At 36.9% G+C, this 14940-nt stretch overlaps 4 protein-coding genes and 1 long non-coding RNA gene across 9 annotated transcripts; 2 read left to right on the top strand and 3 right to left on the bottom strand.

The window, feature by feature from the left end:
• The first annotated feature begins 208 nt into the window (after positions 1 to 208).
• LOC103842088 (caffeoylshikimate esterase) lies at positions 209 to 3318 on the top strand. Of its 2 annotated transcripts, XM_009118701.3 has the most exons (7): positions 209 to 553; positions 639 to 729; positions 836 to 868; positions 2032 to 2178; positions 2274 to 2404; positions 2511 to 2648; positions 2726 to 3318. In XM_009118701.3, the coding sequence occupies exons 1-7, from the start codon at positions 524 to 526 to the stop codon at positions 3167 to 3169; spliced, it is 1014 nt and encodes a 337-aa protein (XP_009116949.2). In that variant the 5' UTR covers positions 209 to 523; the 3' UTR covers positions 3170 to 3318. The 2 variants fall into 2 exon arrangements, with proteins under 2 accessions (XP_009116949.2, XP_033135519.1); XM_033279628.1 differs by having other exon boundaries at positions 209 to 729; positions 836 to 1885.
• A 3458-nt stretch (positions 3319 to 6776) lies between these two features.
• On the top strand, positions 6777 to 8195 carry LOC103842086 (small nuclear ribonucleoprotein Sm D2). 4 transcript variants are annotated; one of them, XM_009118697.3, is made up of 5 exons: positions 6777 to 6898; positions 7016 to 7038; positions 7123 to 7147; positions 7546 to 7728; positions 7826 to 8125. In XM_009118697.3, the coding sequence occupies exons 2-5, from the start codon at positions 7034 to 7036 to the stop codon at positions 7940 to 7942; spliced, it is 330 nt and encodes a 109-aa protein (XP_009116945.1). In that variant the 5' UTR covers positions 6777 to 6898; positions 7016 to 7033; the 3' UTR covers positions 7943 to 8125. The 4 variants fall into 4 exon arrangements, with proteins under 4 accessions (XP_009116945.1, XP_033135522.1, XP_009116946.1 ...); XM_033279631.1 differs by having other exon boundaries at positions 6809 to 6899; positions 6988 to 7038; positions 7826 to 8195; XM_009118698.3 differs by having other exon boundaries at positions 6817 to 6898; positions 7549 to 7728; positions 7826 to 8144.
• LOC117128084 lies at positions 6830 to 7151 on the bottom strand. Its single transcript, XR_004451240.1, has 2 exons — positions 6995 to 7151; positions 6830 to 6906 (listed from the first exon to the last, which is right to left on the bottom strand). It is a non-coding gene; the product is annotated as an uncharacterized LOC117128084 (long non-coding RNA).
• A 38-nt stretch (positions 8196 to 8233) lies between the features above and the next one.
• LOC103842085 (UDP-glucuronic acid decarboxylase 2) lies at positions 8234 to 11398 on the bottom strand. Its single transcript, XM_018654969.2, has 7 exons — positions 10679 to 11398; positions 10444 to 10591; positions 9775 to 9854; positions 9558 to 9641; positions 9355 to 9429; positions 8790 to 8882; positions 8234 to 8716 (listed from the first exon to the last, which is right to left on the bottom strand). Exons 1-7 carry the CDS (start codon positions 11306 to 11308, stop codon positions 8477 to 8479), a joined length of 1350 nt encoding a protein of 449 aa, XP_018510485.2. The 5' UTR covers positions 11309 to 11398; the 3' UTR covers positions 8234 to 8476.
• A 2281-nt stretch (positions 11399 to 13679) lies between these two features.
• Positions 13680 to 14567, bottom strand: LOC103842084 (pectinesterase inhibitor 6). The gene has a single exon (XM_009118696.3). The coding sequence runs from the start codon at positions 14469 to 14471 to the stop codon at positions 13902 to 13904; it is 570 nt and encodes a 189-aa protein (XP_009116944.1). The 5' UTR covers positions 14472 to 14567; the 3' UTR covers positions 13680 to 13901.
• Between the last annotated feature and the right edge of the window lie 373 nt (positions 14568 to 14940).

Genomic DNA, 14940 nt, shown 5'->3' with positions numbered 1-14940 from the left:
TATAAGTTGTAACGCTAGTCTCGGAAATGGACTAGCTACCTGTTGAACGTGGAGCTTGTTATTAAAAAGGTAAGTGATAATCCATTTCCAGAGTGATGAAAGGATTTTTTCATAAGTTGAATCATTTAGGATGTAATGGTTGATTGATTTGATATTTTGTGGTACCAACTACCAATGATTGAATGAGTGGGCTTCTGTTTCACAAATAGAGTTCAAACACACATCTGATATCTTCCAGAAAACTAAAAGCCCAAAACGAGAAGACAGAGGACTCTTCTGAATGATGGCTAAGCCACAAATCTTAGTGTGTTTTTTTCTCTAAATTATTTCCCACTAGAAATTTAGAAAGAAAAAAAGAGATGAGATCATCAATCACTACAAAATAGATATAACCGCCTTTCCAATCTTCCGTCCAGCTCTCTTCTCTCTCTCATAAACGCAAAGAGCTCGTTTTCTCTCTCTCTCCACCGCAAAAAATTAATTGAAGAATATTTCAAAGCATATATATATATATACAAGGATCATGACGAAGTTAAAGTTTGATTACGAGGAGGTCTCTCTCACAGTCTCTCTGTTTCAGGACACATCAAACGACTTTTTACTTTTTTGACAGTTTCGTGTTTTTATTTACTAAACAGGAATACATAAGAAACTCGAGAGGCGTCGAGTTGTTTGCCTGCAGATGGGTTCCATCTTCTTCTCCCAGAGCTCTCATCTTCCTCTGCCATGGTAACATCTTCTTCTTTTTCTCCCTGTTCATCGAATAATCTGTTTTAGAAATTTTAGTTGATTCATTCAAAATAATAAAATAAAATAAGCTTTGGTCAACGTGCAGGCTACGGAATGGAATGCAGCGGCTTCATGAGTGGTATTTAATTATCATCCTCTACTCTCTTTTAATGCTCCTCTGCCACGCGGCGATACATAGTATATATCCTCTTTTCGACCAAACCAAAAAAAAATCTTCGTCTATATTCGACTCAACCATTTAATCGTCCATATTCGTCTATAATCTGCATGGTTGCGTGTTTGTTACACTTTACTTGCATTTTAGATCAAATTTGGGTTTTGTAGCATCGACCATATGTCTGCATATCCGATTTCTAGTGGCGTATCATTTGCGTTACTTGTTTTGATATTTATAAAACAAATTTTATTCAGCAAGAAAAAAAGCAAAGACAAAACAGAATTGGTTTTATCGTATCAAAGTGGGTGTTTTTTTTTTTTTAAAAAGAAGATAATATAGATAACAGAAGAATATGTTAGTTGCACAATTATGCTCATATTCTGATTATTGCACTTTTGTCTGCTTCATGACTTATGATTTAGTCTTCGTTATTCATCTACATTCTCCACGTGTTTCCTTGACCATTCACATCTAGTGGCTCTTTTGTTTGTTATCCCTTTAATTTCTGGGAAACGTTAACGCTTATCCTTATCTTCAAAAAAATATATTTGTTTTTCCTTTTGATTTGGCTCTAGTTTATCTAAATGCCGGTGTGTGACCGATTTTTATGGAGGTAATATGGCCAATAAAGACTTTATCAATAGTATTAGTTTAGTTAGAGATTATGGAGGTATGGTCATGGTGTCTCCAATAATACTATCAACGTGATCGTGTGTACCTAACTATAAAAGTGATAACTTGTTGGCAAGAAAGAGTATATGATAGAGTCCCCACGGATTTAAACATTTGCTTCTGTTTCTCCCTTCCTTTTTACAACGAGGAACTCGTGACCGGCCTTAATTGATTGTCTTGTTTATAAAAAAAAAAGAGTATATGTTCCTTGAATCTGCCAAAATTCAAGTTTGATTTACAAAACTAAAATAATTACTTCTTTCTACCAAAATAGGGGTGTTGAGCAGGCATTTCTCGTCATCTACGGTTTGATATAAAGACAACACATTAATCACTATAGCTTATAATGAATAAATATACATATGAAGAAACAAAAAAAACGTAGTAATTAGACATGAGTTCAATTCTTCCGAAAAAGGTTGGTCAATGAACGTTGTTTATTTTTGAATTAGAATGCGGGATACGACTGGCTTCAGCAGGATATGCGGTATTTGGAATGGACTACGAAGGTCATGGTCGGTCCAAAGGAGCTCGTTGTTATATTAAGAAGTTTGGTGACATAGTAAACGACTGCTACGACTATTACACCTCAATCTCTGGTACCTGGAAAATATATTTATTATTTGCATCATCTCTGCTACCAATCTCTATCCACATAACTAGCTACTAACACTTGATTTTTGGTTGCTTAAAGCGCAAGAAAAGTACAGAGGAAAGGGTAGATTCTTGTATGGAGAATCAATGGGAGGTGCGGTTGCTTTGTTGCTTCACAAGAAAGATCCTTCTTTCTGGAATGGTGCCCTTCTCGTCGCTCCAATGTGTAAGGTAAGTTTGTCACGTTTCTTCTATAACCAAGTTGATACAAAAATCTCATTAACAAACAAGACTTGTTAGCACTTGCATAGTAATTAGTGTGTGTTTGTGTGAGCAGATATCAGAGAAGGTGAAACCACATCCAGTAGTGATTAATCTACTAACGAGAGTTGAAGAGATTATACCAAAGTGGAAGATCGTGCCCACCAAAGATGTTATCGATGCTGCCTTCAAAGATCCGGTCAAGCGCGAAGAGGTAATAATCAAAACCTAAACCGAATTACTTGAGACCAAAGTTATGCCCTAAATAAAACTTGGTTCCTAAAATGTTAGATAAGGAACAACAAGCTGATATATCAAGACAAACCAAGACTCAAAACGGCACTTGAGATGCTTAGAACGAGCATGAACCTCGAAGACACTCTCCACGAGATCACGTTACCTTTCTTTGTTCTCCACGGTGAAGCAGACACAGTGACCGATCCAGAGATTAGCAAAGCTCTGTTCGAGAAAGCAAGTACACGTGACAAAACCATTAAACTTTACCCAGGCATGTGGCATGGGTTGACTTCTGGTGAGCCTGACGCCAACGTTGACCTCGTTTTTGCTGACATCATTAATTGGCTTGATGTTCGTACCGGCGACGCCACTTCACTCACTGCAAATGTTGAAAAGGTCGCTTGTAACGATCAAGGGGAACCTAAAGGAGAACAGGCTAGTCTCCTTGGTGGGTTAAATGGTGGTGGACGCCGTGTGGTCCATCGATCTTCTATGTAATAAACTAAACAGAGAATAATCTGTTGCATCAGGTTTTTTTTTTTTTTTCTCGACACTTGTTCTTATTAGGACGCTATTTTATTATCACCAAACAGAATTCTTTGGGTAAGAAAAAACAAATGTGTATAAGACCATCTTTAACCCTAGCACCGGTGAATTGCTTAATCAATTTTTTACTAATAAATAATTAAAGCACCACTTCTTCAACAGATTAATTAAGCACCCCTCAAATAGCACTTTTTTTATTTTAGTAAAGTATTTTCTTTGTTTGTCAAATCCAAAAATTATTAAGCATCTCACTTAAACATTCTGGTTAATGGTACTCTAACTATCTGTCTATTACGTACTTCCTCTCTTTTATTTTATCTGTTCATTAATATATCATCCTACTATATAAAAGGGACTAAATTCAAAGCTTTTGAGACTATCCACCTCAGCCAAAATATTCTCATCCAAAAAAAATTAGAAATAAATGTTATTTATAAGATAATTAACTAACATACAACTTTTGATATTTCTAAAAATTTCAAATTTGTAACTACTAATTTACTAATAGAATCATATATCTATATTGAATTATGTTCTATTTTTAATCGTTAGACTTCAAGGATAAATAAATTATTAATTTACAATATATATAGTTTATAATTTTATATTGTAGTTATAAATAAAGCGAAAATAATCGGGAAATGTGAAGAAGCTCATCTAAAATTATGTAATTAAAATGGTAAAATGGTGAGTATGATGACGTGAATCTAAGAAAATTTGTTGTACAAATTATGGTGCTTTCTTCGTCCACTATAAAGATTTAAAATAAAATACATATTCACATAAATAAGTCAATATTTGTTGTTTTTTTGGTAAGATGCTAAGATTATCAATTTTTGAAAGGTTACACTATTGTTTTTAAACAACTTATTACAGCAAGGAAACAAAAACAATCAACAACAACTCAAAGTAAAAAAAGCCTTAAGGAAGTCTTATACAAGAAAGATAAAAAGAAGTAGAGAAGAGGAGAAAGAAGAACTTTCCAGGTAAGAGAGGAGACGGTCACGCATCATACGGTCGAGAGAGGCAAGGATGACTGATGAAGGTGAGGAGACAGCAGTGAACACACGAGCATTACGCTCTTTCCACAGCAGGTAGATGGCTGACTGAAAATAGAGCTTGATGACTGGAGTAGCATGCGTATCTGCGTTGACGCGAGGTTGATTGATCCAGGCTGCAACAGAGTGTAGATCAGCCCGAGGAGAAATCCAAACTTCAGCAGCAAATCCAAACTTGTGCCAATATTTGTTGTTGATAGTGTTTATATTCTTTTCTAACATTAGTATCTATATTTTTTAGTAAACTGATCCAAAGAAATTAATTTGTGGAGCTAACCAAACGAGGATTATAGTATTTACTTTGAAAAAACTAATAGGTTGAATGATAGATGGCGTGCGTGCTTTTTCATATGAAAATCTGCACATATATTAAAATCATAAGATTTGAATCATAGAGAAAATATAGTGTATATGACTGAAGTTGGTCCATTCTGAAACTAAAGATGGCTAAAATTCTTCTTTGTCAAAATGCATAGATGTGAATCTTATATGAATAGAGTTCTCCATTGCTTATAACAGTGTAATAAACTCCGTGTGTAAAGGAGAAAAAATGTTATATAAGTGAAAACAAAAATTATGATTTTTTTTCTTGTGCCTATAGGCTCTTCGCAATTTGAAGAAGAAAGAACATATTGTGTGAAAATCTTTGGCTCGGTCAAATTTTATCCAGTTGTTTATAAAACTGTTGTTATCTGATTCATGTAATTTTTCAGTGTTGATTTAAAAACCCAAAAACCCATCTATACTAACTTTTTGATATTTTTTTCTGTGATTTGAATTTAAAAAGAGATAAAACTTTCGATAAGTTATGTAAACTCAGAACAAGTATTTAGCTTTAGAAAGCATTTACATGCATGTATTTTTATTAATATATTTTTTTTATAATGTCGATTACTAATTTGTCTATATTTACTAACTTTAAATATTTTTGTAGGCGGTTCCTAAAGGGAAAGGAGGCCGTTTAGTTGGGTTGGCCCGCCGTGCTTCTTCGTATCCGGCGTCTTCTTCGCAAGCTCCGTATGCCGATCCCATGATTCTCGAGGAGCTACATGACAAAGATGAACGGATTGGGGCATTGGAGGAGCAGAACACCACTATCCTTTCGGAGAATGCCACTATCCGTTCGGAGAATGCCACTATCCTTGCTGAGCTGGCATCCCAGAAGAAGTTCAACGCCGAGATAATGCAGAAGCTAGATCGTTTGATGTCTTCGAGTTCTTAGTTTTTTTCAGCTTCTTAAAACTGTCTGAATGTTTTTTTCTTTCGTTTTGCATGAATTTTAAATTTTCTGAATGTTTTTTTTCTATTTCGGTTTGTATGAATTTAAATTCTATAATATTATTAGTTTTAAATTTCAGATTTTATTTATTTATTAATTAATTTTTCATATAAAAAATATATATAAAAATGCAAAATTAATTCGTATTAAAATTGACATTTTCCGACGAACTAAGTTCTCGGTAAATACCGACGGAGTATGACTCGTCGGTAAATACCGACGGATTATGATTCGTCGGAACATACCGACGAATGGTGAGTCGTCGGAATTTACCGACGAATCGTAATCCGTCGGTATTTACCGACGAGTCATACTCCGTCGGTATTTACCGACGAGTCATACTCCGTCGGTATTTACCGAGAACTTAGTTCGTCGGAATCTTCGGAGGATCCGTCTCCGTCGGTATATAGTTTTTCCGATGAACTCTAGTCTCGTGTGTCCGCATCGGAATATTGTCGGAAGTTCGTCAGAATGTCATTTCTCGGTATTCGTCAGAAAGTCGTCGGAAGTTCTGACGAAATTCCGACGAATTCTTTTTTTCCGACGAAATGATACCGACGAACGCCTTCGTCAGAAATGCGTCGGAATAGGCCTTTTCCGACGAACTTCCGACGATTTTGGCCATCAGAATCTCTCTGTTTTCTTGTAGTGATGTTTCAAACTTGTAATATATACATATATAATGTTTAAAATTATGCATATAAAACCTGTGTAAAATGTGCCTGAATATGTTTCTCTTCTTTAATGTGTTAATCGTACTATATATAACATTATTTTAAAATTTCAAAAAGTTTATGTCACATACAAAAAAATCATCAATAAAATATATAATTCTTCATCTACAACAAGAAAATTATAAACATATAAATTTAAATTAAGAAAAACTAATATTGGAAAAACAAGAAGTTAATGTAAAAGAAAAAACCGACAAATAATATTATAAATAAAATAAATTTATAAGACACAATCCGCGCGAAACGCGGAAAAAATCTCTAGTTTTATTTAATAATGTTAGTGAGATAAAAGTCATTGACAAAAAAAAGAGAAAAATTGATGATTAAATATATTTAAAACATAAAACAACGCTTAAAACAAAATAAATTTAAATGTAAAACAATTAATCTGAAACAGAGAGAATATTAAATTATTGTCTTAGATGAGCTATCTTTTAGTTTGGCACACATCTTTGGGTTTTACTAAATAGTTTAATATACTAAGGCCCATGGGCCTTAAATAGAGACTTTTTAAACGCCATGATACTCGAGTGTTGACTCCTTTCTCCTCATTCTTCTCTTCTTCTTCCGGTGAGATATTTGGAAAACCAAAGGCGCGATTTAGCTAGAGGTAAAACCCTAATTTCTTCGATCTGCTTCTCTATCGAATATACATATGCTCATTGTTTATTGATTCAATATATTCTCCCACTCGAATCCTCTGCACCCCTTTTCTTCGGACGAGCAGAGTTTGCTTCAAGCCAACATGAGGTAAGGGTTCTTGGCTTCGCTTAGCTTCGTCTTCTATTTGATATTGCTTTCTAACACTCTGTTTTTGGTTTCTGTCTTTTGCAGTAGGCCAATGGAAGAAGATACCAACGTAAGTTGAATCTCTTTCACTGATTTCTCTCGTTCATCATAGCTATAGTTCTGCTTTTTAGTGCTTGGGCTACTTGATTAGCTATTATTAGTTCTCTACTTGATTCGTACTCTTAGCACCCCATCGCTGATTCTCTATTTGTTGATGAATCATATGGTTCTGTATCTTGTAGAGGTTAGCTACGCTAGCTAGCAGATACACTGTTCTGAGAATTGTCTTCTTGGTGTGTCGTCTCTAGAGTTTTGGCTGTTTGAATGTTAGTGGTTTTGATTCTCTTCTACTTTATGGATGTTATTAAGAAGGCAGACTTGTATTGAATGCATCACAACTCGTTTTACTTCTCCTTGAATGTTGATATCATTAGTACTCATTCATATACTTTCTATACACTTTATTAGCAGGGAAAGACCGAAGAGGAGGAGTTCAACACCGGACCCCTTTCTGTTCTGATGATGAGTGTTAAGAACAACACTCAGGTGTTAATCAACTGCCGCAACAACAGGAAACTCCTTGGCCGTGTTAGGGCTTTCGACAGGCACTGCAACATGGTTCTCGAAAATGTCAGAGAAATGTGGACTGAGGTAATCTTTTATATCTATTTTTCTGTATGTAGAACTGAGTTATATAGAAATCTTTTCGTTTCTTACATGGGGGGGTGGTTATCTATGGTGTCTTTAGGTACCTAAAACTGGAAAAGGAAAGAAGAAAGCTCTCCCCGTCAACAGAGATCGCTTCATCAGCAAGATGTTTCTCCGTGGTGACTCTGTCATCATCGTCCTTAGGAATCCCAAGTAAGAGAGAGAGACCGAGAGATTGAGATGTCTGCTCGTACTGTTTTCTTCATATGATAATTCTTACTTGTTGCATCCAAGGAGATACATCTTTGATCACGAGTCTTTAACTCTAGTGTTCCCTTGTATTTTTCAAATTGTGTTCTGTCGTCTCTTATGACTAAGACGCAGCGTTGAATAGTGCCCACTTAACTTTGTGATTGAGATGACTGCTCGTAGGTTGCTCTTTATATGATATTTTCCGCAGCTTCTCGGCAAATCTTTATTGTTGCACCAAGCAGAGAGAACATATATCTATGATTATAAGTAGATACCACTAATCTTTGTAATTGCAAAACACAAAAGGGGTTTTCTTAAACTGTAGTGAGGTCCATGAATAAGTAGTAAAGGTACCAAACTCTACGTTACACGAATATAATATCATAATAGAAAACTCAAAAACAAAATAAAATTTAAGTAAAAAAGCTCTCTTCCCTCCAAATCGTAGCTGCAAGCAGTCCAACTCGCAATGGCTGCTGCTACTTGCATCTGCGTGTGCTCAAGCTGAGGTTGTTTTGGTGATGGTTGTAGCCATGGAGGAGCCTTCCTTCTGGTCACCAAATACACGTTGACGGAAGTCTTTGACCATGAGAGGGAGTCCCTGACGAAGAGACACCTTTGGTTCCCAACCTAAAAGCTCTTTGGCCTTTGTGATGTCAGGCTTTCTCTTGTGAGGGTCATCTTCTGTGTTTGGTCTGAACTCTATGTTTGCGTTTGGATCAATCGTCTCTTGAACCACCTGCAACCAAAACTCAAAAGACATCAGAATCTGGGGTTTTAATGTAAAGAAATTAAAAAAAATAGAAAGAGACCTTAGCGAGCTCGAGCATGGTGAATTCACCAGGGTTACCCAGGTTAAATGGCCCGACATGTTCTCCTTCCATCAATCTCATCAGACCTTCGACCTTTATGCACCACACAAACACAAAATCAGACTCAGTAATACAAAACTAAACAGCTGAAAAAATTAACCAGGACAAAGGGGCAATAAAGTTCAGACTACCCCATTTACTCCTTTGTCACATGATATTTATATCTCTCATTCAAAAGATTGCAAAAGTGGGGACCGTTTTGATGTCTGTCAGAGATTTGGGTCTCATGTTTTAAAGCCTTTGTTGTTAGATCCCACAACACAGTTCACTAGTCTCTTACAATAACATGTGAGCTCACTCACAAATTAACTTCCCCTGTTTTTTTCCTCTCTAAGTAACTTTCTCTGTTTTTATCTCTCTCTAGTTAGCTTTTTATTTCCCCTCTTCCCACATGAAAGTAAGAATAAATCTTAACTTGGACCACAGAGTAAAAGATATTGTGCTGGCAATTTGTAGTACTATACTGAATCGTTCTTTTAAGGGAGAAAAAAGGAGAAGGCCTTACCAGGTCAGAAACAAACTGGAAACTTCGTGTCTGCTTCCCATCACCATAAACAGTCAAAGGTTCTTTCCTTAGTGCCTGTTCAATTATTTACCAATTGTGAGAACATCATTACTCTAATGATCCACTAGTCCATTCTTTAATAATAGTATACTGTGACGCTACTAGATTATTATTATTATTATTATTATTAAGTAGTAACTAACCTGCGCAACGAAGTTGCTGACAACACGTCCATCATCAATACACATTCTTGGACCATAGGTGTTGAAGATCCTAGCAATCCTGACCTGTGATCACAATCAACAAGGCAGACTTAAAGTTAGTCACTGAAAACGCTCTAGATCTTTCTCGCCGATTACTACTAGACATAAACATAACTTAAGGAGGGAAAATGAAGAAAAGAATTAAAGATAAACAAACCTCAACGTTGGCTCCACGGTGATAGTCCATGGCAAGCGTCTCTGCCGTACGCTTTCCTTCGTCGTAGCAACTACGGACACCTGTTTCAGACCATTACAACCAGAGTCAGTCATTAACCAAAGCACAAGGAACATGATTAACAGCCAAGAACACAGTAATTAAAGAGCCTATGACGGCAGCAAAGAAAAGTAAACAGAGGGTAGACACGTGTCGTTAAAGTAACCGTGTCGGTAAAAAGCAAAAAAAATCATTAAAAGCTTTCGAATTTGAAAGCAGGTTACTGAATGAATGTAAGGCTAGAAGTTAATGTGGAGGAGGCTGCGTCTAAGGTAGAGACACGTATCGAAGCCGCACGATCAGAAAGACCCGTTTTTCACGGTTCAATGGGTTTGACCGTACTTAAAATGGGGTCTAGATCTGAAAAGAAAGCACGTGAGGCGCACCATAAAACACCTGTTTATCAACTCTCTCTCCCCCTAACGTGCGCATTTTCCGACACGGTGAAAGAAAGAAAAATTCAAAAGCTAACATAAGACGAGACGCTCAAAACGTCGTCGTGTACACGTTACTGTGGAATACGTTTTCAGATTCCGACAACCAGTGAATGAACAAACAAAACAGAGCACGCTATTAAAAAAAAACTTAAAAGGATAATTAGGAAGAGATTACCGATGGGATTAACGTTGCCCCAGTAAGTTTCAACCTGAGGATGCTGTAGAGGATCACCGTAAACCTCACTGGTACTCGTCAGAAGAAACCTAGCACCGACTCTCTTCGCCAAACCAAGCATGTTCAACGTTCCGACCACATTGGTCTTGTACACTCGAGAGTCAAGGAACACAACAAACCAAAACATTCCAACTCCAAAAACATAATTACATAAAAAAAAAATAGAAAAGGATATGATAGTCTTGACGGGGTTGAACTTGTAATGAACAGGTGAGGCAGGGCACGCCAAATGATAGATCTGATCAACCTCTAGGAGAATCGGCTCGACGACGTCGTGTCGTATGAGTTCAAAGTTAGGGTTACCGAAGTGATGCATCACGTTCTCTTTACGCCCCGTGAAGAAATTGTCAACGACGATCACCGTGTCTCCCCTCGCCATCAACCGATCCACCAGATGCGATCCCACGAAACCGGCACCACCGGTTACCACCACTCTCAGCCCTTTGCGTTTCAGCCCCAGCGGGATTTTCCCGCCGGTTGCTCCCATCCGGTTCAGGTACTCGAGGCTGGGCTTCCTCTGGGCCTGGAAGGCCGGGAGGCCCGGAACGTGCGACTCCTCCTCGGATCTCATTCCGTAGCCGGAGAAGGGATCCGAGTAAGGGGAGGATTGTGTGGAGCGTGGGAAGATTGTGAAAACGACCGTCGCGATCGCAATGCCGACGAGGACGAAGAGGAGCCTCTGTTCGCGGAGCATGTAACGCATCGGACGTGCCACGGAGAACCACGGTTTGATCGGTTTCGGGTAGTACGCATCCGATGCTGGTTGGTCCGCCTCGTGTCGCCGGTTTATCAGCTCGCTCGCCATCTCTCGCTTCTGTTTTTTTTTATCTCCGAGTCGAACTCGCCGGGAACTGAGTCGACTTTGAACGAGAGTGAAAAGCGAATCGGTCTTGTGTTGTATTTAAGTAGCGGATGCGTTACGGATCAAGGCTAATTGTTCACTCTTATTACGATAATACCCTTACGATTAGTAAACGATGATTAGAATGGGTAATTTGTTTATTTTTTCTTGGACTTTCCTTCAATATCGGACATTAATAATAGTGTTGCTTACTCCATTATTTGCAGCAATATAATACTATGGTGTTACGATATTTCTAAAACGCAAATTGTAGATATTAATGTTGATTAATGATGTGATAGGCTCGTTAGGTATGCTAATGTCACGCAAACAAAGTCAATGCCAAACCCTAACTTAGCACTCAAAGCGAAATTTGGTATGAGCTTTGAGTGATTTCGACGTTCGTTTTATTTTCTTTTTCCTTTAGATAATTAAACGTAACACATAATAAAGTGAGAAAACATAATAGTGTTTGACACAAAAGCATGTCCCAAGTCCTAACAAACTAGCTGACAGTTTTTTTACCTAATCACATTCATAACGTTTTTGACCGTAATGGTTTGGGAAACGTGATGCATATAATGTACAAAAAGTGTTTATGAGTTTTAAACGTGACTTGTTGTTTGTTTTGTTTGGCCATATTAATGTTAAATAAAAACTCGGGAGCAATCAGAGAGGTAAATCCAATTTTGTTGTATGTAGATCTCAGCGACTCAACCATTCTTTACACTGCAATTAATATTGTATAAGTCATCTAAAAATGGTATTGAAGAAAATTAAACGGTTTGGTTGAAAAGAACCACTACAGATCGCTAAGTTTAGAAGTATATATATATATATATATCCTATGTTCCTAGCTATATAGTTGAAACATTTGCTTGATAAAAAATTTATTTGATTAACTGGTAAATGGAACTCGAGATATTTGCTTGGTTTGGGAGGACAGACTAACAAAACATTGCTAGTATCCAATAGCAGACAAAACAGAAACGTTATTGCTAATTGTACATTGTTTTTATATCCAATGCGTGTGCTAACTATGTAGTATGAAAGTAACACAATATTAATACAAGCATCGGTTGCATATTTACAGCTTCTTACCTGATTGTTCCTATGTACCAATGTACGTAGTTTTAAGATATACATCAATACATGGACAAGCAGTTACTATATCTCATGTTCGTAGGAAATGACAATGGAAGATACATAGATGAATGGTTGTAGTACAATTCGGTTTATTTTATGTGTTAGTTGAGGTATCAATTAATTTATGTCGGAATCATTCATCAGTTGGCCACACAAATCAATATTGTATATAAATGAATAAACGAAGCAAAACTAAAAGATTTCTGAAATCCTGAATTATATAACTTGTATAGTTTCTTTCTGAATGCAAGTTAAAATATTTTAAGAAACTAAAAACACATTAAAAAGTTAGGATTCGGAGGTGAATACAAGGAAGGATCGATCGTTGGAGTTTACGTTGACTTGTGATTCTAACGTGGCGGTGAATTATCTAACCCCACACCTCCTTCACTTTCTTGGCCAACTTTTTGGGTTGGCGATGGCTAACATAATTCATTATATATTCTCAAATCAATTTCTTTGTATTCTTATGAATAACAATTGAAATGTTAATGACCAATGGAATAAGACTAGCTAACAACAAGATTCTGTAAATGAGTCCAGTGTATACGATTTATAAAAGTATAAACAGACTATATATCAAACGTTTAAACTCAATGGGAGTATCAATTTAAAACTTAATTAAGTTAGGTAGTGTATAAGTGTTTTCAAACATCAAGTCAGAACATTTTATGCCACTTGGTACTTCCTCAAAGGTTCTTGGCGCATCGTAACTTACTATCTAAAAAGAACAAACCGATTTAAAATGGTAGAAATAATAAGCTTTAGAGTGCTCATAAAGTTGGCACCGACTTCTTCTCACGATTGGTGGTGCTGGCTTTGAGTTTTGAGCTTGGGACGGAGACAATGGTGGGGAGCTAGTAGTACTGGCCCAATATATATTTCGGCCTGTAGGATGATTGATTGGGGGTCCAATACTGAATAAAAAGAACGGGTAAGTATTTTTAAGAATACTCAAAAGCACTATTCGAAGTGCAAGCGATAATATATTAGACGAGAAACTAATGGTTGGCAATTTATGATACCTATAAATCACAACCTGAATTATGTTACTAATCTGGATAAATGTCAAGTTCGATATCGGAGTAATTACAGGAAATCCTTTTCAAAATTTGAGAGATTTTGAGACGTTTGTGTTATCTTTAAATAAATAAATTTAACAAAACAAAAATAAAAAAATAAAATAAAATAAACAAAAAAATAATAATTTAATAGGTATGGATTTAGGAAACCATGGGATATGCACGAGTGGGATACCCATTTCGAAATGGAGAGGCCTATACTCTAATAAAGTTCTAGTTATATATATGTCTCAACAATCATAGTATCCAACCATACAACAGTTTTATTAATAATGATCTTACATATGCATGGGAGTTAGTGCTTTATAGAATTCATTTTTCAATATAGATTACAAACCATTAGCCGCTAGCTTGTTAAGCAGTGCGAGGGAAATGCTTGACATATACATAGACGTCGTGACTCTCCTCCGGATCATCCTGACCATTGCTGACTTCGCCGACGTCTTTTCAAACCCATCAAGACACGTGTCCTTATCCGTAAGAGCAGTGCTAAGCCATGTGGCAAGATCACTCATCTGCTCCTGAAACTCGCCGGCTCTGAGTGTCCGGAGCACGGCTAAGGACTTGTGAAGATTATCAAGAGAGTCTTGGAGCAGCTCTCGACAATCCGACAAAGCCACTCGGTCGCGTTTCCCAAACGCTGAACGTCGCATTCTGAGAAGGGACCTAAGGACGTCTTTGTTGTCGGATATGGCCACTGAAACGCCGGCACGTGCCCATTTGCTGGGACTGTTCTTGGCGACTGATGAAAACGGCGCTAGCGATTGAACGCAGAGATTTTGGTAGTGTGTAACGCTGCATGCGTTTTGGACGTAGCCGCTGCGTTTAGACGGTAACGATGAAGTTGAACCGAGTGAAAGGAGAAAGAAGATAAGTGAAACTGTGATCGAAGAACTCATGGAGTTTTTTTTTCTAATGGATTGTATATGAAAATGTAATCTTTATATTAAAAGAATGGGTGTCGACGGAAAATAGAGTACGAGTGAGATGTGTATATATAGACACGTACGTAGAAAATTAATTAGGGTTTTGGTTAGGTGAAAAAGCGAGCGTTAAATAAGTATGGCAGTTCATTCGTATGTGTCGGAGTTATATGATCACAACGTTTTAAGGCTATGTTTGAGTGTTGTATATTTGTTGTTTTTGTGATAGCCATACGTGGGTTTAGCTAACTCTTGGCGTCATTTGATTAATATTCTGAATATAAGCCTCAGTGATTTTTACCATTTTCAAAAACTACTCCAACCACTAAACCTATAGATCGACCTAATTTATTTTAGCTATTTTGTTTGATGATGGTAATCATTGATCTAGCATGCGGACTTAATCAAGATTGAAAACATGACTTTCCCTATCTGTTTACACAAT

This window comes from Brassica rapa, chromosome A09 (genome assembly GCF_000309985.2).
Source record: "Brassica rapa cultivar Chiifu-401-42 chromosome A09, CAAS_Brap_v3.01, whole genome shotgun sequence".
Classification (NCBI taxonomy): Eukaryota; Viridiplantae; Streptophyta; class Magnoliopsida; order Brassicales; family Brassicaceae; genus Brassica; species Brassica rapa.
Note: the sequence above shows the minus strand (reverse complement) of the source record. Positions and strands in the feature narration are given on the sequence as shown.

What these genes read in the sequence shown, in the direction of transcription:
- LOC103842084 (XM_009118696.3), bottom strand. Translation starts at nt 14,471, where the DNA reads ATGAGTTCTTCGATCACAGTTTCACTTATCTTCTTTCTCCTTTCACTC.
- LOC103842085 (XM_018654969.2), bottom strand. Translation starts at nt 11,308, where the DNA reads ATGGCGAGCGAGCTGATAAACCGGCGACACGAGGCGGACCAACCAGCA. An exon ending in ACCGTGGAGCCAACGTTGAG is followed by an intron (nt 9,642 to 9,774) that starts GTTTGTTTATCT and finishes TTGTGATCACAG; the next exon opens with GTCAGGATTGCTAGGATCTT. An exon ending in CCATGCTCGAGCTCGCTAAG is followed by an intron (nt 8,717 to 8,789) that starts GTCTCTTTCTAT and finishes TTTTGGTTGCAG; the next exon opens with GTGGTTCAAGAGACGATTGA.
- LOC103842086 (XM_033279631.1), top strand. An exon ending in CAATGGAAGAAGATACCAAC is followed by an intron (nt 7,148 to 7,545) that starts GTAAGTTGAATC and finishes ACACTTTATTAG; the next exon opens with CAGGGAAAGACCGAAGAGGA. An exon ending in TCAGAGAAATGTGGACTGAG is followed by an intron (nt 7,729 to 7,825) that starts GTAATCTTTTAT and finishes TGGTGTCTTTAG; the next exon opens with GTACCTAAAACTGGAAAAGG.
- LOC103842088 (XM_009118701.3), top strand. Translation starts at nt 524, where the DNA reads ATGACGAAGTTAAAGTTTGATTACGAGGAG. An exon ending in ATGCAGCGGCTTCATGAGTG is followed by an intron (nt 869 to 2,031) that starts GTATTTAATTAT and finishes TTTTTGAATTAG; the next exon opens with AATGCGGGATACGACTGGCT. An exon ending in CTATTACACCTCAATCTCTG is followed by an intron (nt 2,179 to 2,273) that starts GTACCTGGAAAA and finishes GGTTGCTTAAAG; the next exon opens with CGCAAGAAAAGTACAGAGGA.